Source organism: Lissotriton vulgaris, chromosome 6 (assembly GCF_964263255.1).
Source record: "Lissotriton vulgaris chromosome 6, aLisVul1.2, whole genome shotgun sequence".
Lineage (NCBI taxonomy): Eukaryota > Metazoa > Chordata > Amphibia > Caudata > Salamandridae > Lissotriton > Lissotriton vulgaris.
Genome location: NC_141694.1, coordinates 566,647,569 through 566,669,882, shown reverse-complemented (window position 1 = coordinate 566,669,882; position 22,314 = coordinate 566,647,569). Strand labels below are relative to the sequence as shown.

Sequence of the window (22,314 nt, the reverse complement as noted above, 5' to 3'; positions counted from 1 at the left end):
CCTAAGAAAGGGCGCCGATAATAACATCTCCCAAGTACTTATCTTGTTGGACTTATCGGCGGCTTTTGACGCAGTCGATCATGCAATATCGATCGACCGTGTCAAAAATTCCGGAATTCAAGGCATAGCTCTCGAATGGGTTAGGTCCTTTTTGGACAGACGTTCTCGGGCAGTGCATCTGTCCACCTTTTCCGCTTCTTCTTACTCTCCCTTATCCTGCGGTGTCCCCCAGGGCTCCGCTACATCCCCTTTATTATTTAACTTGTACATGCAACCCTTGATTGCTTCCCTCCCCAAATCCGCAGCTACTATCTTCAATTACGCGGACGATCTACAATTAATTTTTCCAATTGACACTTCCCTTTCCTCATGCACCAGTTTTCAGTCCACTATGCTTGAGATTTCGGAATGGATGTACCACAGCCAGCTTAAATTGAACCCCACCAAGACTGAGCTTGTACTGGTGGGTGGAGCAGCCAATCCATGGAATGACAGCTTTTGGCCTCCCTCACTAGGGCTCCCTCCCTGCCCTGTCAACTCTGCGAAGAGTCTTGGCGTCGTGACTTATCTATGAGGCCCCAGATCAGTGCGGTTATGTCATCCTGCTTCTTCCAACTACGCAGGATACGTAAAATCTGTAGATTTCTTACCAGAGACGCACTTATCCTTGTCATCATGGCCCTCGTCACGTCGAGAATTGATGACGCCAACACTCTGTATGCAAGAATTCATGCATACCTTCTCCATAGGTTGCAACTAGTGCAAAATCAGGCAGCACGCCTGGTCTACCACCAACCTAAGTACCAGCATGTCTCGCCGCTACTGCGGAGCCTTCATTGGCTCCCGGTGGTTAAGCGTTGCACTTTCAAACTGGGCTGCACGATTTTTAAAGCTCTGTCTGATCTGGCACCTGCTTTCATTTCTTCTAACCTGAAGCGATATGTTTCCTCCAGAGATCTCCGTTCCTCCCACCACAACCTGCTAGCCATCCCTAAAATTAAACGGAAAAAACACGGTGGTTCCTGTTTTTCTTTTTTGGCCCCTAAGACCTGGAATTCCCTCCCGTCTGCTCTCCGACATTGCCCCACCTACGATTGTTTTCGTAGGATGTTAAAAACGTATCTTTTCCTGTCAGCCTTTGAGAAGACACACGTTCCTGCCCTCTGCATCTGTTATGAGCACCATGAAACCGTTTTGGTGACAGAGCGCGGTATTACATTTTTTAACATAACATAACAGGCTCGCTCCACGTGATCAGAGCACCCGCCGAGATGAGCGTCTACCTGCCCTGAACCACTCCTCATCTGAGAGGCTTCTGACATGGTCCTGGATTTGCTTTGACCCCCTGTAAGGTGCTGAGGATCCCTGCTGGGGGCGGTGCTTATCTTTAAGATAAGTCCATGCAATTACAAGATTTACAAGATGCCCTTATCTTTTCCAGCGGAGGTTAGTTTCACCACTTTTCACATTCAATGCTGTGACATTGATTGATTACCAGCCATAATAATTGAATTTTGCTGCGCATTTGGCATTTCATTCCTCACTGTGGCCCACATTTACATACATTGAGCTTGATTTGGTCATACTTCTTGTGCAGTAATTTCTACATGCAGGGATTCTCACATGGCGCTTATTGCTTGCAGAATCCACTATCTCTTAGTGCTCCGTCGGAGCAACTGTCTGGGTGACCACCCCCCTCTCTCCCAGGGCCCTTAATTTTTGCAGACCTCCTACCTTTTGGTGAGGTCCCACACATTCCCAAACCAGTACACATTTGTGTTAACTGACTACACACAGGTAGCTGCGATTCGCCATTCAATTGATCATCCTCTGACAAATACTGAACTCTCTCTGGCACTGCCTTAACCCTTGTCTTTTCCTTCCTACTCTTTCTAACAGCATTTGAAAGTTATGTGTGTAATCCTTGTTGTGAAGATACCCTGAAATCACACAGTCGAAATGCCATCGTCAAATTTCAGCGTGTTTACAGCCTGTGGCACATAACATGCTTATGTAAATTATTCTCCCCAGCTTTGTGTACCATTTTAAGTCCTGCCTCCTCGCTGTTTGCTTTTACTGTGTCACATGCCTCACAAGTGCCGTTCACCTTTCATGCGCAATGTGTGCACTGTTTTGCTGATCACACTTACTTACAAGTAATTCTGACATTGCTGTCTGAAATGTATTCCTGTGACCACTATTGAATACAGACTGCGATAGTCAACCTTGGTGTTTCTCCTGTTTCCCTTAATTCACTTGTAATTTAATTTACTGTATAAAATTTGGCATTACAATACTACCTTTTGGGATATTGTTGTATGCTATTACAATCACGCTGTCGCATGCCTCACATGCACCGTTCACCTTTCACAAGCACTGTGTGCACTGTTTTGCTAATTACACTTAGTTACAAGTAATACTGATATTGCTGTCTGAAATGTATTCCTGTGACCACTATTGAATACAGACTGCGATGGTCAACCTTGGTGTTTCTCCTGTTTCCCTTAGTTATCTTATAATTTAATTTACTGTATAAATATTGTCATTACAATACTTCCTGTTGAGACTTTGTCTTATGCTAATGCAAGTCCACTAGTTTGATTTACAGGGCCTGGATGCATGTAGTGCACTTTACTAGGGACTTGTATGTAAATCAAATATGCCAATTGCGGATAACCTTATGTTACCATGTTCTAAGTAAATAGCACATGCATTTTCGCACTGGTTAACAGTGGTAAAGTGCCCAGATTCCTAAAGCCAGCAAAAACGAAGTCAGCAACACAGTCAAAAACAGTTGGTCAGAAGGCAAAAAGTCTGGGAAAATCCACAACAAGGATACCAGGCATAACAGTAATCATTTGCGAATGGAAAGTGGTTCCCAGGGGACCTTTTCCCTTTGAGAATTAAACAAAAATGTTTAAGTGCAAGCAATGTTTCCACTCGCCACGGCCTAATCTCAGAAAATTAAACTTTCAAGTTTATTTTTTTAACACAACCAGTTTTCCTACAAGAAAAACAGCATGCAACTTAAAAAAAAATTGCTTGATTAAAAAACAATCACAGACACTGTGGTCTGCTGACCCAAGCGGGCCACCATCCCTGTCATGGCTATCATTCCTAACAGGTCGCAAACTGCGACCTAGCTTATTGATGTTCATGAGGTAGTGCAATTTGCGACCCTCTAAGAATTGCTGTTTAATACATGTATGTTTTCAAACATCATGAATTGTGATTCTGCGAATTATCGCAATTTGGAAAATCATTGTTCTTGATTGTTATACATATACCCCTAGATGCATCAACGTTGTCATTTGCGATTCCTTAATTGCGAAAAATAAGGAATCGCAATTAAGGATTCGCAAATGGCAATGCATCATTAAATTCGCTATTTTATTGAAATTCGGTAAAAATCGCAATTTTTACTGAATCCCAATAAAATTGCGAGTTCCAAATAGCGAATCCGATATTCCCATTCATTCCTATGGGCTGAAATGCCCATAGGAATGAATGGGAATTGCGAATTCGCAATTTCAAATCGGAATGCATCAAAGCCTTTCAAGGGTGGAGAGGGGGGTCCAAAGGACCCCCCACTGCACCCATGAAATGCACTTTTACATGTGAGTTACATACACACATGTCCTAAGGACATGTGTGCCTGTAACGTACACGTTTAAAAAATGCATTTTCATGCGTTTTTAAACATTTTTGCAAATTACCACGAAGTTCAACTTCGTGGTAATTTGCATTTGCAATTTTTAAAATCGCAAATGTTTTGAGGATGATGCATTGCTGTTAAGGAATCGCAAATTTGCGATTCCTTAACAGCAATCGCATTTTTTGGAACTCGCAAAAAAAAGCGATTTCCAAAAAATGCTTGATGCATCCCAGTAACCAATTTAGGAAGTGCAAAAGGCCGATTTATGCGAATCGCACCGTTTGCACTTCCTAAAAAGGTTGATGCATCTGGGCAATGGTCCTGTGTACTTATACTGTTGATTGTAACCATGGACAGTGGCATTATGTGATTCCAATTTGCTTTCTAGAGCTAAGAAACAAAAAAAGTGTTGGTCAGCTGTCTTATATTTTTCATTAAAAGAGCAAAAAAAATGCATGTTAATGATTGTAGGACTAATGGCCACATGCATCAAAGTCCGGTTTTGCGATTCCTAATTTGCGATTTTTAGGGAATCGCAAATAAGGAATCGCAAAACGGGATGCATGATTGAAAGTGCATAAAATTTGCGATTCGGTAAAAATCGCAATTTTTACCGAATCGCAAATATTATGCGAATTCCAATTTGCGATTTCGCAATTCCCATTGATGCCCATAGGAATCAATGGGAATTGCGAATTCGCAAATTAGAATTCACAAACCCCTAGATGCATCAACGTTGTCATTTGCGATTCCTTAATTGCGAAAAATAAGGAATCGCAATTAAGGATTCGCAAATGGCAATGCATCATTAATTTCGCTATTTTATTGAAATTCGGTAAAAATCGCAATTTTTACCGAATTCCAATAAAATTGCGAGTTCCAAATAGCGAATCCGATATTCCCATTCATTCCTATGGGCTGAAATGCCCATAGGAATGAATGGGAATTGCGAATTCGCAATTTCAAATCGGAATGCATCAAAGCCTTTCAAGGGTGGAGAGGGGGGTCCAAAGGACCCCCCCCTGCACCCATGAAATGCACTTTTACATGTGAGTTACATACACACATGTCCTAAGGACATGTGTGCCTGTAACGTACACGTTTAAAAAATGCATTTTTATGCGTTTTTAAACATTTTTGCAAATTACCACGAAGTTCAACTTCGTGGTAATTTGCATTTGCAATTTTTAAAATCGCAAATGTTTTGAGGATGATGCATTGCTGTTAAGGAATCGCAAATTTGCGATTCCCTAACAGCAATCGCATTTTTTGGAACTCGCAAAAAAAAGCGATTTCCAAAAAATGCTTGATGCATCCCAGTAACCAATTTAGGAAGTGCAAAAGGCCGATTTATGCGAATCGCACCGTTTGCACTTCCTAAAAAGGTTGATGCATCTGGGCAAAAATGTTGATGCAAAATGTTGATGCATTCCATGGGTGGAGGGGGGATCCAAAGGACCCCCCCGCACCCCTGAAATGTATTTTGAAGTGCATGTTTCAAACACACATGTCCTAAGGACATGTGTGTCTGTAACACGACAGTGTTTTGAAATGCAAATTCGAGCATTTTAACACATTTTCGCAAACTACCACGAGGTTCAACCTCGTGGTAATTTGCACCCCCTAATTGCGAATTCGCAATTTTAAAATTAATCATGCATTGCTTTTAAGGAATCGCAAATTTGCGATTCCTTTAAAGGAATCGCATTTTTGGAATTCGCTAAAAATAGCGATTTTACCAAAAATGCTTGATGCATCCCAAAAACCTATTTAGGAATCGCAAACGCACCGTTTGCACTTCCTAAATAGGTTGATGCATGTGGCCGCTAGTGTTTAGAACTTAGAGCTTGAACTTGCAGCCCTGATGTGCAGGGGTTAAAAGAGTCAAATTGCCCAGTTTGGTCACATAGACAAAATCTCCCTCTTCACTGTTACCTACGTAATGTGCTTGCTTATTAAAAAATAAACTAAAGACTGGGTCGGAAAGGTTTCCTTAGGACCCAGTTGCTACTAAAGGCAGGAGCTGCCAACTATATAGGTTGCCTGCTTTTGGTTCCACTTCATGCCTCGGTCTTCCACTAACTTACATTTCCTGTCTCTTTCTTTCACACCTGCAAATTGTTTTTAATGTTCCTTTTTCCTTGAACCAATGTTTACCTATCTTTATCTGCTTTTTTCCACTTTTCCCTCTCTTGCTCTCGGTCTGATGAAAAATAGGCAACTCATCACTAAAACAAAGTGCTGCTGCTCACCACCTGTGCACATTAAGCACTGTCCAACAAGCAGTTAGTGGTGGTAGGTGGTCTGGTCTAGCATAAAGGAAGAAGAGAGATTAGGTTTAGGTCTTTGTGGGCCTGGCCCATTAACAAAAATGAAAACTTTTTTAAAAAATGGTCGAGCAAACTTTACCTGCCGAATTTGGAAACCCCCCAAATGACATGATAATTCAATGTTATCCGTGATGGAGTGAAAAAGAAAGTCTGGTTCTTCTTATGGTCGCTGAATGGAAATGGAGATATTGCATTGTTTTAAACCCCATACATCTACCTTGCTATCCACCCTTCCTTCCATCCACCTATCTATCAATCCACAAATCCAGCCCCCCCCCCTCCGGTGAGCCCTAGAAACAAGGATCTTACACAGATTATTTGCTATTGACGAATTGGATCTGAGCCTTAAAGGCGCGGCTAATAGCCCCTCTCCTACCATTCATGTCCCCTTAGGAAACGATTAAACAAATATGCATGGACCGCTGTAAAAAGATGATGTTGGTAATTCTCAATTAAATCACTGTGACCATTTTTACTCTCTTAATGATTTTTTTTTTTCATATGGTTGTTTCTTTAGTTTTGATCCAGGCCACCAACGAAACGAACGTGAATATTCCTCAGATGGCGGACACTCTCTTTGAGCGAGCAACAAATAGTAGTTGGGTGGTTGTATTCAAAGCCCTGGTCACAACTCATCATCTAATGGTCCATGGTAACGAGGTGAGTGTCTTAATACCTAATCTGTTTGTATCGATACTTGACGAAATGTTTGGTGTTAGATTGCTATTGAAATTAACTAGGGCATAAAGTGGTTACAACTGTTTCCATAATGACTGCAGCAATGATTTGAAAAACGGGCCGAATGACAAGGAGAGTGTTTAATTTTTGACATCTATTCTGTTTCCGTTTTCCTTTACTGTCAATTCTTTCTTGTTTTGTTTATTATTCCTGTTCTCAGAGACTTCCTTAGGTCTCTCCTTTTCCATGATGCTCTTTAAACACCTTTTTTTTTGCATTTCTTCATTAGCCATGTATTCTATTTCTTCTTCTCTTAAAAATGTAGTGGCTGTAACCAGACTTGTCATCTCTGCTGGTTTAATGTATGTATATTGAGCATCCTGGGGACACTAATCCACCACACTATGCAGTGCCATAGTAATGCAAACATACTGCATTCTACTACATCCTAAAGAAAAGAACACGTCCCACTGCATTCTGAGCATAGTAACAGACAGCACGCTACTAAACACCAAAGTCAATGACCCATGATGACCTGCATCCTATGAGCAGTAACCCACCACACTACTTTAATTACATTACAAATTCACCTCATTACTTTAGAGAGGCTACATACCCCACAAATTATCGTAGACACCAACCCGCTACAGCATCATTAATGCACCAACGTGCATTGTAGTAAAGAGATATACTATTTCTCACCCTATACCTCTCTCAATATATCCTCCAACTCTACTCTCAAACCTTTTTACTAGTCCGATCTCCCCAACAAGTCTTTCTAAACTCTTCCCACTGACTTTCCATTTCCCCTCATTCCAAACCTCCTCCTGTTACTATGATCTCAAAATAAACACTTTCTAAACCCATCCCTCTTTTATCCCTCCACTATCCTTTTCAATCCAACTAACAGACTCACATGTCCCCCGCTCAAATTAATTTTATATTTCCCTATGCTAATTCACCACTAATCCTGCTTGGGTTTCGGAGTAGTGTGCTGAAAAGTGCTTTGACCCTTCACCAGGGGTACCAAGCGCAATATAAATGCAAACCCCTCCCTTTTCTATCCCTCCACTATCCTTTTTCAATTCAAATAATAGACTCGTAGGTCTACCACTCAAAGTAATGTCATATTTCCCTAAATTAATTTCCCACTAATCTTTGTTGGATTCTGAAGTAGCATGCTACTCACCGAAAAGTGCTTTGATGCCTCGTCAGGGGTAGTAAGCGGTATATAAATGCAATTACAGGTACTAAACCACAACCCTACATTTGTCACAAACCCAGAGTAGTGCATAGAGCTCTGTGGATACAGAGCACTTCTGTTTAGTGTGTCCTTCTGAAATTTACTTCCTTGGCAAAGCATCCTGAGGACACAAACTCATTGCACTCCACTGTGCTTTAGGAGCTCCGTACGCAGCGCTGCACCCACACTAATTTGCAGCATCTTGATGGACCCTACAGACACAACCTTGCACTGCACCCTTTTGAAATGTGCCCAGAGCATCTGACAATATTCCTGAGACACTAACCCAACCCGCCCCATTGCATCCTACAAACACTGAGCAGCAGCCATGTTTATTTAGTTTTTGCAGTTGTATAAGTCTAAAGCTCTTTCAAAAACGTGTGTCTTTCATAGACTGCTATCCATGTAGACGAACCAGAAATGGGTTTGAAATAACCTCTTCTATGGAAAGACACCAAACCTTTGTCTTCACAAAATCTGAAAATAATTGAGGCACTGTTAGAAAAGTGAAGGCTTGTTCTCGTTTATTTTATAATACTTCCTTAAACTACCGCCTCAAAAAATATTTTGGTATTGCTAGTTAACAAACTATCTATTTATGAAGAAGCATATATATTTGTAGGTTACCATGTTTATTTGGCGGAGGAAGGGCAGGTATGTCTTTCTCATTGGGTTGGTACGTCTTACTCATTGGGTTGTTGATTTAGCATAGAATACAGATAATTAAAAATGAAATAATCAAATTATTTATCATACATTTTTACTTCAGATAACTTATTTTAAGCTACGTGAAATGACTGCAAAAATTCTAGTTCAGTATAACAAGAAATATGTGAAAAAAGTACCTAAAATATATTATCACTCAACATTTATGCCTCTGTATTCAGATCTTTGCATGTACATTTCTAATAAAACCTATAGAAAAACATCAAGACTTTAGATGATCATTTTCACATATTTACACCTCTGCTTTCTAGTAAAGCTGTACAAAAGGGGGTGGTGATGGACGGAGCATCTGAATCAATCAAACACTCACACCCAGTCAAAAGATCTGGGTTTAATCCATCACCGTTCTTTAGCCTACTCTGCCACCCCAGTTCAGACATGGCTATATGCAAATCAGTCTGACCCTGTGCCTCATGGGAACAGTCCAGACCGAACTACCAAGCCATGTCTTCCCTGGACCAGAAACAAGCTTCCGAGGACCAGTTTCTGGCATTCCAGCCGTCTTCAACCCAGCTTGCTTGAATCCAGTGGCAAAGTGAGCAGGGGACTCACGTCTGAGCATACCCTGCCACACTTATGGCGGCCAAAAGCGGTACAAAAGGGGGTGGTGATGGACGGAGCATCTGAATCAATCAAACACTCACAGGGTCAGACTGATTTGCATATAGCCATGTCTGAACTGGGGTGGCAGAGTGGGCTAAAGAACGGTGATGGATTAAACCCAGATCTTTTGACTGGGTGTGAGTGTTTGATTGATTCAGATGCTCCGTCCATCACCACCCCCTTTTGTACCGCTTTTGGCCGCCACAAGTGTGGCAGGGTATGCTCAGATGTGAGTCCCTTGCTCACTTTGCCACTGGATTCAAGCAAGCCGGGCTGAAGACGGTTGGAATGCCAGAAACCGGTCCTCGGAAGCTTGTTTCCGGTCCAGGGAAGACATGGCTTGGCAGTTCGGGCTGGACTGTTCCCATGAGGCACAGGGTCAGACTGATTTGCATATAGCCAGGGCCGGTCCTAGGCATGGGCGGTATGGGCAGATGCCCAGGGCCTCGCGCTCAGGGGGCCCCGCCTCCGGCCCCGCATAGTAGACCGCAGAGCAGCGTGCCCGATATGAAATGCGGGAAAGCGCTGCACGCACTCGCGCAGGCAGTAAGGCACTTATAGGGGCCTCACATCTTCCCTTTCGCCGGGGCCTCAGAAGGCCTAGGACCGGCTCTGCATATAGCCATGTCTGAACTGGGGTTGCAGAGTGGGCTAAAGAACGGTGATGGATTAAACCCAGATCTTTTGACTGGGTGTGAGTGTTTGATTGATTCAGATGCTCCGTCCATCGCCAACCCCTTTTTGTACCGCTTTTGGCCACCATAAGTGTGGCAGGGTATGCTCAGACGTGAGTCCCTTGCTCAATTTGCCACTGGATTCAAGCAAGCCGGGCTGAAGACGGCTGGAATGCCAGAAACCGGTCCTCGGATGCTTGTTTCCGGTCCAGGGAAGACATGGCTTGGCAGTTCGGTCTGGACTGTTCCCATGAGGCACAGGGTCAGACTGATTTGCATATAGCCATGTCTGAACTGGGGTTGTAGAGTGGGCTAAAGAACGGTGATGGATTAAACCCAGATCTTTTGACTGGGTGTGAGTGTTGGATTGATTCAGATGCTCCGTCCATCGCCACCCCCTTTTGTACCGCTTCTAGTAAAGCTGGGCACATTGTTTGCGATTGTTTTCTGGTTCGGCCCCGTGGTATTCCACGGATCTCCGAATACTTCGGAAAAATTGCAAAAAAGCAGAACGGCTCTGGAGGAGAAACTGGCAACATGCCAACATAGAAGCTTATCAGACTACAGTCAAACTCTATAAAGAGGCCATCAGGCAAGCTAAAGCCTCATATTACGATACGAGGATACAAGAATCATCCAACTCAGCCAGAGAATCCTTCTTAATCGTAAAGGAGCTGCTCAAAGTCCCCATCACTCCCCCCTCTACCACCCCCAAAGTTGACAGAAGTAATGAGCTAGCGAATTACTTTAATGACAAAATCACCCGTATCCTGACCTCTCTCCCACCCCCCGGTCCCCCCAGCCACACGGAAAGCCGTCTATCCCTCGACCAGGCTGAAAGTAACCTACGCCCTATACTGCCGACATTCCGGCCAGTAACCTGCCTAGAGGTTGAACGAACCTTAACGAAAATGAAAAGCGGATCACCTTTGGATCCAGCACCAATCAGGTTCCTCAAAACCGTAGCCACAACCATCGTACCCACCGTCACGGAACTCATCAATAGTTCGCTCACCCACGGAGCTGTCCCCGACAGCTGGAAGAGTGCGGTGGTGAAGGCACTTCAAAAAAAACCTCAGCTAGACCCAGCAGACTTGTCTAATTACCGTCCAATATCTCTACTCCCCGGTATCAGCAAAGTAACTGAGAAATTGGTAAACACACAATTATCCCAGTTCCTTGAAACTAACAACTTGCTTAGACAATCCCAAACTGGTTTCCGCCCGGGCCATGGCACAGACACCGCACTTCTTGCCGTCATTGAGGAAGCAAGGCGCATACTGGATTCAGGAGGATCAGTGGCAGTGATCCTCCTGGATCTAAGCGCAGCCTTCGACACAGTCAACCACCGTGTCCTTCTGCATAGACTGGCGGATGCAGGACTTACCGGGACGGCACTCAGTTGGATTGAATCCTTCCTCACAGGGCGCACGTTCCAAGTGTGGGACGACAATCACCACTCATCCACCCTCCCACTCACAAGCGGCGTCCCTCAGGGCTCCTCCCTGAGTCCGACGCTTTTTAATGTTTACATGGCCCCTCTTGAGGACGTAGTAACACCATTTAACATAAAAATGATAAGCTACGCTGATGACACCCAGTTGGTCGTCTCCTTGTCCCAACTGATTGACCACCCAGAAAACCTGACCAACTGCCTTACAGGAATTCATAACTGGATGAACAACTCATCATTAAAACTAAATTGGACAAAGACGGAGGTGATGCTCCTAGGAAAACAATGGACGACCATCCCCCAGCACTCTGGCCCGACGTGTTCGGGGAAATTCCCCCCCCCCCCGAAACGTGAAATTAAGACACTTGGTGTGTGGCTCGAACCAGAGCTTACTATGAAAACACAAGCAACCATAACTTCGGGTACCTGTTTCGGGCTCATGCGCACGACCCGCAAGATCCTCCCCTTACTGCCACCCACTTCCAGGAAACTGCTCATCCGGAGACTAGTATTGTCCCGCTTGGACTACAGTAATCTGGTCTACCTGGGAGCCCCTGAGGCCACACTAACGAAACTCCAGCGGACACAGAATGCGGCAGCACGCCTGCTCACTAACATCCCCTCCAGAATGTCCGCCAAACCGGCCCTTAAAGCTCTGCACTGGCTCCCTGTGCGCCAAAGGGTGCAATTCAAAGCGATGTGCACGACACATAAGCTGATCAACGGATCTGGTCCGGCGATCCTCAGCAAAATGATAACCCCCTACACAGCAACCAGATCCCTACGATCCCAGAATGAGAACCTAGCTAGTATTCCTAGATTCAAAAGAACTCACAGGAGGACGTCAATTTTCCGTTCAAGCAGCTACAGGATGGAATGCTCTTCCTCGCTCCTTAAGACTTGAACCCAACTACTTGGCATTTCGCAAGAAATTAAAGACTCATTTATTTCCCAAATAGAGCCCCTATAATTGTCTCCCCCCCTCTCCCTTCCCCTCAACAGGATCACAAATCCTATAGCGCGGGGATGCCCTTGGGTCACCAGGCGCTTTAGAAATCGTTATTAAATTAAATTTAAATTAAATTTTCTGTAGGATAAATAATTCAAGTGTCTATTTGGGGACATTTGCATAATCAGTGAGTTGTCTCTTGATGGCTGGACAGCTTTATTTGCAGTGATTTATTCTGGCTCTGCCAATAATGCCATTATTATAGCACATTGCAAGAACAGGCCATTGCCAAATGATTGTATATGTGATGTGTTGCAGACCATATCCTAAATGCAGTTGCCACCTTTTTTGCTGGCCCACATAGAAAATTACTGGCATAGGTCATTCCGTTGTCCCCATGGAACCATCACAGATGCCATTAATTGCATTGTATGAGGTTGTGAACAGTGCATTGGCTTATTTTCTGATCCATAATTTGTGGATTACAGTGAGTTTTAGATGTTTGCATTGTAACTATTATACCTTGAAATTAGGAGTGTCATTGAAGTTGCAAGTCTTTTAGTTTTTTTGTTGTAATCGGGTTAGCATGTGATCTTAGTTCAGAACATAATATTACTGTAACAAGTTTTTTTAATTGATTACGTGGCGGTTGTGATAATAATAATCGCTTGGTGCTGCGCTGCCAATGGGCTTTGTCTTTGGCCATACCCTCTACGAAGTAACCATGCCCATACTACCTTTCCTGGAGGAGCCACAGATCTTAGCCTTTGGTTATGGCCTTGAGGGGCTGGTGCTTTAGCGCCTGAGTGGCATTGCCCCACCGTCACGGGCAAGGAGAAGGACATACACGTAACTTTGCACAAAGCGCTACCAGAGACTTGTGATGTTTCAACCTAGATTTTATTTTTTTATTTTGGAGTGAGGGATTGGTGCTAGCATGTACCAATCTAGGAAGTCCTCGCCCTGGAGGCACAAGCCAGGGCAGTGACATCACAGTCATAGGCCTGGCTATGTTCAGCAGTGCTGAATACGTTTATATTTGGGCGTTTACTGCTGTGGCCCCAGTTATGGTACTTTCAAGTAAAGGCCCAGATCGGAGTAGACCGAAGAGTAGAAGGAAAGAGTGGGTGGTAATTCAACAGCTTAGTGAGGGCTCTCTATAGCCCTTGCACTCACTGAACCAATCCGAACAACACCCTGCAGTATCAGTCTTAGATTGCAATAATGTGTGCTGATTCGTTAAACGGGACAGAGCTATAAGCAATCTAGAAAACACTGTTTCAGTGACTAAGTAGGTTGAACCAGAACTACGAAGTTGTTACCATAGAGTACGTAATACTGGACGTGTGCCGTGAAACAAACACGTATTTAAACTAACGCCTCTTATTTCTCCTGCTCCCATGCAAGCCAATACCTTCGCAAGAAACGCTGCATCGCGTCGTGCTAAAATCCGCTTCCAGTGAGAGGTTTTGAAAATATCTTGTTGCCATGGCAGTGTATTGGAAAGGTGTTTGTGCGTTTCATTTGGTAGAAGGTGTAAATAAAAAGTGAAAATTGTAAGTTAAATGACCGAAGTATATTACGTTTGAATGATAAAATCTGTCGCTTTATCATGCCTCTTTTCGCCTCAGTTCTTGAACAATGTGTGCGTCGAGTCTGTCATGTTGCAACATGCGCAGTGCTTGATGATTGCAATTTTCACATGTCGAAGGACAGTTTGCGCATTGCGACAGGCGCAATTGAAGGAATTTTTTTTAGATGTTGCTTTCTTTGTAGATTCTTGTGTCCTAGAAGAGCGTGCCAAAGAAAACATTTTTGGCATTTTTATTACATAACGTAACCGGACATTAGAGCCATGTCGATATGTTTACACGTGTCTGGCTCCATTAATCTCTAAGCTGTTGTAAAAAAGTGTATAGCCTTAACATACTCCGATAAAATCTAGCCATGGGCTGCAAACTCCATCCTAGAATTCTTCTGACCGTAAGGACTACAACTTTTGCTTTGACTATTTGTAAATTCGTTACACCTTGAGCCTAGATTTCCCATATTTTATTTAATCAAAACCTGCTTTCTGTTTGAACTTCCTTATAGGTGAAAGTCTCTGTCAAAGGACATAGGGATACGTAGCCCTTGTACGGAGGCATAGTGTTGGCACGTTTTAAATTGCACTACCCCCTATATTTTAAAGTGCTTGAAGAGCTGCTAAAAAAAGTGAGCATTTGTTTCTCCGGTGATTAATTTTATCTCCGCAAATCTGGGCCTTATCTGTTATCCACCAGCTGTTTTTCGGTCTCAAAATGCGTGTTGAAAGCATGGACTTGAGAAAGCAATTATTGCTGGCACAGTGGTCGCGGGCGAACATGTCATTAAAATGGGACAGATGTTCCCATTTCTGCAGCAATTTGAAATACTTTTATAAGAACTTTTGATTTTTAAATTAAGCTTCTATGATGTAGTTTAATGTGTGTTTTCAAGAATTATAATTATAATATAGCTTTTTACCTGAGTTTTGTGGGTTTAGGATTTTCCATTTAATGAAATAAGCGTCTTGACTGTTGAATTTTATAGGTTATGCACCTTACCGATGAGACCAATTCAAGTTTTGAGAAGTTGTTCTTTATAGCCGATCCCTATATGGCTTACTTATGTTTTAATTATATGGTGATGACATTGTTCAAATGGTTGTCAGCCAATTTTTGACCACTTAACTACTGCTTGCAAGGACTTTTTAGACTTCATATTCAAGATGAAGCTTTGTCTTAATAAAGCCTCTAGTGAGCCACATACAAGTCCTGTGACAGTCTGTAGGTTTGTGATACAAAATCGTTTTCAATTTTACTAGGTTTAGGTTCTTCTGGTGGCTGTTCAAAACTAGACCTTTTAGCGAATGCTTTAAATGTTATTCAAATCGTTTTAAACGTTGTTTCTTTCCTAGTTCATGTGTAAACTCCTATTAGGCCCCAATTACCACCTATACATGTGATCACCCCTCCAGCTAACCCACCTTCTTGACTCAAATTCACGTACATAAAACCAAGAATGGAAGTGTAAATTGTTACTTTTCCCCTAGAAAAAGACACCCTCTGTCCCATGAACCCTCCTGGGCAGTCTCATATGTTGAGCAAAATCGGAAGCACACTTTTCGGTAACTTGGTTGAAAATTCTGTGATTGTGTCTATAGGCAAAAGAGTGAAGGCGATGCTGTAAGGTGCTTAAATATATATGGGACCACCTATATGTGTGTGATGTTGGTAAAAACCTTCAAACAATCAAACACTGTCCGGAGATCCATCACAGATAGATTTTTGCAAACCTTTGTAGTACGGACATCTCTGTGTGGGCAAGGACTGAGCAGAAATATCCAGTTTTGTGTCATTTCTGGGGAAAGAAAAGATTCAATTTACATTCTATAGCACAAGCATCAACCTAGGCAATTGCGATTCCTTAATAGCGATTATTAAGGAATCGCAATTGCCTATGCATGTAGGGTTTGCAAAAATATTTGTGATTTCTACACATTCCTTATTGCGATTTGCAATTAAAGAATGCCTTCCCAATTATTCCTATGGGTCTCGCCCATAGGAATGAATGCATTTATTCCTATGGGCTTAAAGGACCATAGGAATTGAGCGGAAGCCATTCTCAATTTGTGAGTACCAAATAGGAACTCACAAATTGTGAATGCAATTTGAAGGGTGCTAGGGGGGCATTAAACAAGGCTACCCTGATGCACGCCCAAATTTGGCATGTATGCACATGTGGCGCATACATATGCACTAAGGGCATATGTGTGCGCCACATGTGCACCACCTGGCCCTTTGAAAAATGCACTTTTGTGTATTTTTCGGAGTTTTTGCAAATGACCATCAACTTGCAGTTGATGGTAATTTGCATTTCCTAAATGCGAAGTCGCATTTAGGAAAGGCTTAGATGCATCCCAAATAGGGAATCGTAATTTACGATTCCCTAAAGCATTCGCAATTTAGGTAATCGCAAAATTTGAGATTAACTATATTGCGAATGGGTTTGGGGTTGATGCATCCCAATTGCCTAAATACCGGTCGCAAAGAGGCCGATTCTGCTAATTGGCCTGTTTGCCATTAGTATTTAGATTGATGCATGTGCCCCTCTGTTCCTTGCTTGATAATCAGTCACCCAACAGAAAATTCATAGGGTTTACAACATTTAAAATATTTTTATATTGTTTCTCTACATTTCTGGTTTTAATCTCTCACCACATGAACTGAGCACCATAATGTATTTTTTTTTCTTATTTTTTTTTGTAGTCCTCATACGCCTAAGATTCTCGAAGTTCGTTCAGCCATTGCCATCCACTAATAGCAATTGTTCCCAGGAGAACTTACAAACCTCGAAGATCTTATTGGGAGCCCTTTTTGCAGATACCCAGCTGACATAATAATCAATTCAGTTCATCTAACTAACCACCATGGAACTGATCTTAGGGTAATTCAATCCACAAAAAGGCATAATCATTGGACCATGTTCTTAAAGTTTATCGAGCCAGGAAATACACGGGATCCAAAAATGTTTTGAATATGGGGAAGCGAGTGGGAAGCTGTTGGCTTGAAAGTCAAAAAAGATCAATCTAGGAGTAGAATTAAGGAGGTGCTGTCCGATATCACGGGACAGATTACTGAAAATGCGTCTGACATAGAGGAAGCTTTTTTAATCACGTTGAACAAGTGTACAAGGAGGATCTGTCTCCTCAGGAGGCCTCAATTCAAGCATGGTTGGAGAAGTATGCAGTTCGCAGACTTGGGGATGAAGCAGCTAAAAAACTAGATGGCAAGACAGATCTGAGGGAAGTAGTTGCTGCAGTTAATACAAGCAAGAAGGGTAAGGCTCCAGGTCCTGATGGGCTGCCAGCAGAGCTTTTTAAAGTTTTGTCCCCAGTCATCGCCCCAATCCTCTGCAAACTGTTCTCTTCTATCTATGATGAAGGAGGGAATATCCCCGCGTCTTCGAATGAGGCAACTGTGGCATTAATTCGCAAACCGCCTAAACCTCGGGCACTATGCGAATCTTACAGACTGATCTCTCTGCTGAATCTCGAGCACCATATTGTTATACTAGAGTTCATTCTAAAATCATTTGCATGTTTGATATCAATTTTTTGCACATGCGCTTTTACAAACCTCTTGAAAAATTATACATTTCCGGTATTTCTGGATTTATAAGACAGAATGCACAATCATTTTGAATAAACATACAAACCACAGAAAAGGTGGGCGTGATTCCAGTGTTTGTAGATGGTACTCCTTTCATCAGGGTGGCGAGCACTTAACCTCCATCACCCTAATGAACTGACATCGGGCAAATTTGGAAATGACTGCCAACCTAGAGGTTATCTTTTTACATAAAAAAAAACATCACAGTGGTTCCCTTAAAGGACAAGAACACCAGAACTGACTGCCTGCTATAAGAGACACAAAGGGACTCATAAAATGAAACTCCGTCAACGGTTAGAATTCGAGTAGTAGATCAAAACTTACAAAACTATCATCATTCCGTGAAACAAAACACGATTCACATAGCAGTGAAGAGACTGTCCTTGAACACTGCAATCCGAGCATGTATCGTATGCCCTAACAAACATTTCACCTTTCCACAAATTAGATAAAAGTTGGCTACATTTTCGAAGCTGGAGAAGTGTATCTGGACTGTATATAAATAGGTGTTCGACAAGGTGTGCAAGTCTCCCATATCATCCATCTTACTGATCTGGTATGACTAATGTCTTTTTCTGAAGCCTGTGCTCCCCAATATGTTTTGTTGCTTTGCCAAACATGAGATCACTTTTTTTGTTGGATCTAATGTTGCCGGCTTCTATTCATGATCAGACAAATATTGTCATATTGAACTTAAAAGGACCATGTTTTGTACTCCTAACCTGCACACTGCACTGTGTGAGCATATATCAAACCTGACGGGTCGACGGTATACTGACAATGATTTATAAAGAGAGCTAGGAATAGGTAAAATATTATGTTGGTAAATCTGATGGCATCACATAAAATCACTCATCCCTAACACAGTTCTCAATTTTGTGAGACATTTTCTTGGCATATTGGTTGCAATCTATTAATCTGTCATCATTGTCACCAGTGAACCTATCTGAGCGCCATTGCCCTTAAAGCTGAAATTAAAAAGGCGCTGTGTAAGTGAACCTGAGCCAGCTGGCCAGGTGTTAGGAAATGGTAACACTCTTGTTAGCGATATTATAATAGTGCCACCTCCTTTGAAATTGTTAAGTGTAAGTAAATATATGAAGGCTGGCCAGGCAGTAGTCCACCACTTATCTGCCAATGTCACAGTCTGGGCTGTCAGGGTCCCCATAAATCGAGTAAATGCCAAATGACGTGCTGAGCAGGTTTAGGTGATGTCTGCAGGTGTGACATATTATATTGTACATGCAGTGCAGGGTGTAAGTTCGGGGGGAGGGGGTGGGGGTGTTTGGGATGTTACCCTTCCCCTCCCCCAATGTCTGTCGGATTTCACCTGAGATTTTTGCATACATACACTAAAAAAACACAGTCATCTCTGCTTTGAAAGCCTATTTTTTTTTATTTGACAAAATATTGTTTCACTCATTTAGTACTCTTATTAATCTGTATCCTTCTCCCTTTGCATTGCCTTTTAAGCCTCATTCATGCACCCCGCTTGTCATATAATGTATTTTAACATTATATGCCAGCTTGATGGAAGGAAAATCTGAGGCTGACAACCCCACAATCTTACTGACCAGGCTACTCCCCTGTGTATGTCCCTGTTGCCTTGCATGGAGGTGCAAAACTCTTGCTTTGGCCTACTCTCCCGCTTTGGGACTCTTGATGATTTCCTTTAGTGAAAGCTGGATTTGGATGATCTTGCGCTTCATGTCTGGTGTTGAACTCCCTCCAATACCCTGAGTCGAATTGCATCCTGTTAGACCCGTCTGCTTCTGAGAGTCCCCTCACCACTATGATTTCTTTTGTTCCCCTGTACCTCCCAAAATTTGTCGCTTTTCTTTGTCTACCAGGACCTTTTGTGTGCTGTTTCATGGGGCTGGATGTTCCTTGACGCCCAGTTGTTCACAAGGTTTTTGGCACCTATTTACAAGGAACCTGTGACATTATAGACTGGGATTGGCAACCTGTATGAATGGCCTCAAAATGGTGGCCATCCATTTTCCTCATGAGTGACTCCCCTTGGAGCCTCCATGAACCTTGACCTTTCAAGGTTTTGGCGCCCTTTTACTTGGCGCGCATTCCTGACAGGAATTTCTTTATTTCCCTCAGGTACACAAAATGGCTGCTCTAGAACCCCAGTATGGTGGCTGTTAGGGTCCCAAATACCCCAGAAGTGCCATGTCATTGGCCTAGCCCAAAGAAGGTTCTACAACCTACTGGCACGAGCCAGCACCTCAGGGCTCTGGCTATATAAGGTCCAGTCCCTGGCGGCCATTTTAGATGACCAGAAGACTAGATAGGATAATGATGTTCCAGGTCTAGGTGAAGGAGATTCCAGACTTGACACCAGATTGACACCTGCCCTGTTGACCCCTGAGGCAGCTGGTAGTGCAGGCAATAGAGCAAGCAAGGGTCACTGGTGTGGATCCTGACTGGCGTTCCAGTCAGCCGTGCGTGCAGTGACCTTGCGCCTACAGCGCCTGCCCAGCGAGTGCCTCGTCACCCCCAAAAGACTGTGGCCGTTTTCGTGTGCCTTCCCTGCCCCCCCTGGTGGTAAATTACGACCGACTCGGGTCGCGAGGCGAGAGCAAGTTCGCCGCGACCGCGAGCGTCTTCTGTGCCCCTTGTGTGACAGAGGCCTCCAGCGAGGAGCTCGGACGTCTCTGAGCTCCACCGGCGTAGAGTGCTTCCTGCGCAGACTGAGGTGAGGTGGTGCACCGGGGCGGGGAAAGGCTGGCCTTCGTTGGGCGGGACTACTGTCTCTGTCTCTCCCCAGTGAATCGGCGGCTGTAGCTGTGGGCGGGAACCACCCCTGTTTGAGGAAGTCGGAGGGAGGTCCGTGGAGCCCCTGCGAACCCGTCGCTGGCGAGAGAAGTGCTGAACCCGACAATCGCATTTCGATTGCAGCCGATGTGAGGTGGGCCCGTTTCTTCAGGTGGGAAGCGCTGTTAAAAAGGAACTGTGAACCGGCATCTATTTGACTGAGCGCGAAGATTGTGTGACCTCTTCGGCAGCCCCGTTCGGCAGTCTAAAGACTTGGAACTGGTACCGCCTGAGTGCTAGCGGTGGTAGAAGCCCCTAGGCGCGCTTAGACCCCCACCGGCAAACAGAGATCTCAACCCGGTGGTAGCCGAGTGTAAATGAAGTGTTCACTGTCTTTCCTTGTCTTTTAGATATACGCGCATAACCCCCGTGTGATTCTTAAAGAGCCCCAGCACTCCTTTTTGTGCCCAGAGAAGCCTGTGTGCATTAGTGGTGAAAACGTCAAAAACTGTAAGAGTTATCTTTCCAACCTGAAATGTATTTACAAAAGTAGTGTTCCTGAACTATTTAATTGGTGGCAGCGATACCAAAAAGAATATGTGGTTGTGTATTTAACTGAACCAGTATTTATTCTGCTAAACAGAAAGTGATATTTATGCTATTTATTGAAGATATTTATTCTCGATATTTATTCTATTTATGGACAATATTTATTCCTGATATTCATTCTATTTATTAATGAACTGTACTCCTGAGCTTATTTATTGAATCTGTTCCAAAATCGAAACCCAGCAATTGTGACCACAAGAAATGTAAATATGCTTTCCTAATTGATCCCCCATTCACAACAGAGAATTTTTACATAAAGGAATCGTATTTTTCTACAACAGTGGTGTGGTGTCCTTCTTTTTGGTGGTTGTACAAAGAGATATTATTGGGTCAAAGCCGGCTTAACACGACAGCCTTCACTTGCCTTGACACTTGAGCCAAGCTACCCCCTTTGTGCTGGGCTTGCCCATCGCAGGTCCAACACATCCTCACTTGTGAATGTTTTGAAATTGCAGTATTTTACCAGACTTTGTAACCTTGTAATGAAATTAGTTAACGATTCACCAGGTTCCTGGCATGCTGATTTGAAGATGAGATGTTCTTGATCCACATCCTTTTTTTTGTTGAAATGGGCATGCAGTGGATCTTAGGGTTTTTCATATGCTTCTGTGCCCTTTGTTGAAAAAGTCCTGATTAGGCATCGGCCTTCATACCCCAGCAGCTGAAGTAGTAGTTGCAACGTATGTTTGTCTCTTTTCTCACCGGGTGCTGCAGGAAATTCAACCAGTGACTCCAGCAATCCGTTCCATTTGAGACCCAAATTCTGGTTGCCGGTCTGTGTCACTGGGGGTGGCACTTCAATGCAGGGGTTAGCTTTTTGTGTTACTTTTCCCACTGGCATGATGGCGGAATATGCAAGTATGATGATGCCACAGGACTACTCCCTATGATTTTTGCCATGTGTGCACTTTATGTATTGTTTGCTGGCCCTCTTAGGTCAAGATCTTGTGTGCTAGTTTTCTTTTTGTGTTTCAGTGATGTGTCTATTCCCGGCACCTCGCTTTGTTGCTTATCTCACTGGTATTGCTCTTCTTTTTGGAATCTGGTAGAGCTCACTCAAAGGTGACTGCCATATTCTTTCTGGCAGCTTCACACTTTCCTTGTAGAGATGTTCTGGCATTGATACTCCCCAGCTATGAGTATTCCTTCCAGAAGACATTCTGGTTTGGTGTCGGACAATAGTATAGCTGCCTCGGTAGGCTTAAATTATTTATTTCTGACCTGCCTGATTCCAATATGGCTGCCTCATTGATTTTAGTAAGTTTGACATTTCCTGACTTAAGATGGCCACCAAATCTACTTCATGGTGCTGACCCTCAACTTGCCTGACTTCAAAATGGCCACTGCTCGGATGAAGCATGCATGGCATGTAGCGCTGAGAATTCCCGCATTACTTTAATGCTGCATGCTAGTTGCAGGTAATGTGTGCTTCCTCAACA

The 22,314-nt window shown here is 43.3% G+C and overlaps 1 protein-coding gene across 11 annotated transcripts in view; it reads left to right on the top strand.

Annotated features, from left to right (window-relative positions):
* The window catches only part of SNAP91 (synaptosome associated protein 91), a 742,345-nt gene that overhangs the window by 139,555 nt on the left and 580,476 nt on the right, over nucleotides 1-22,314 (top strand). For all 11 annotated transcript variants that reach the window (XM_086926569.1, XM_086926565.1, XM_086926568.1 and 8 more), the window contains exon 3: nucleotides 6,503-6,645. In XM_086926569.1, coding sequence (XP_086782695.1) covers nucleotides 6,503-6,645 — 143 coding nt within the window. The remainder of the gene's footprint in view (nucleotides 1-6,502; nucleotides 6,646-22,314) is intronic.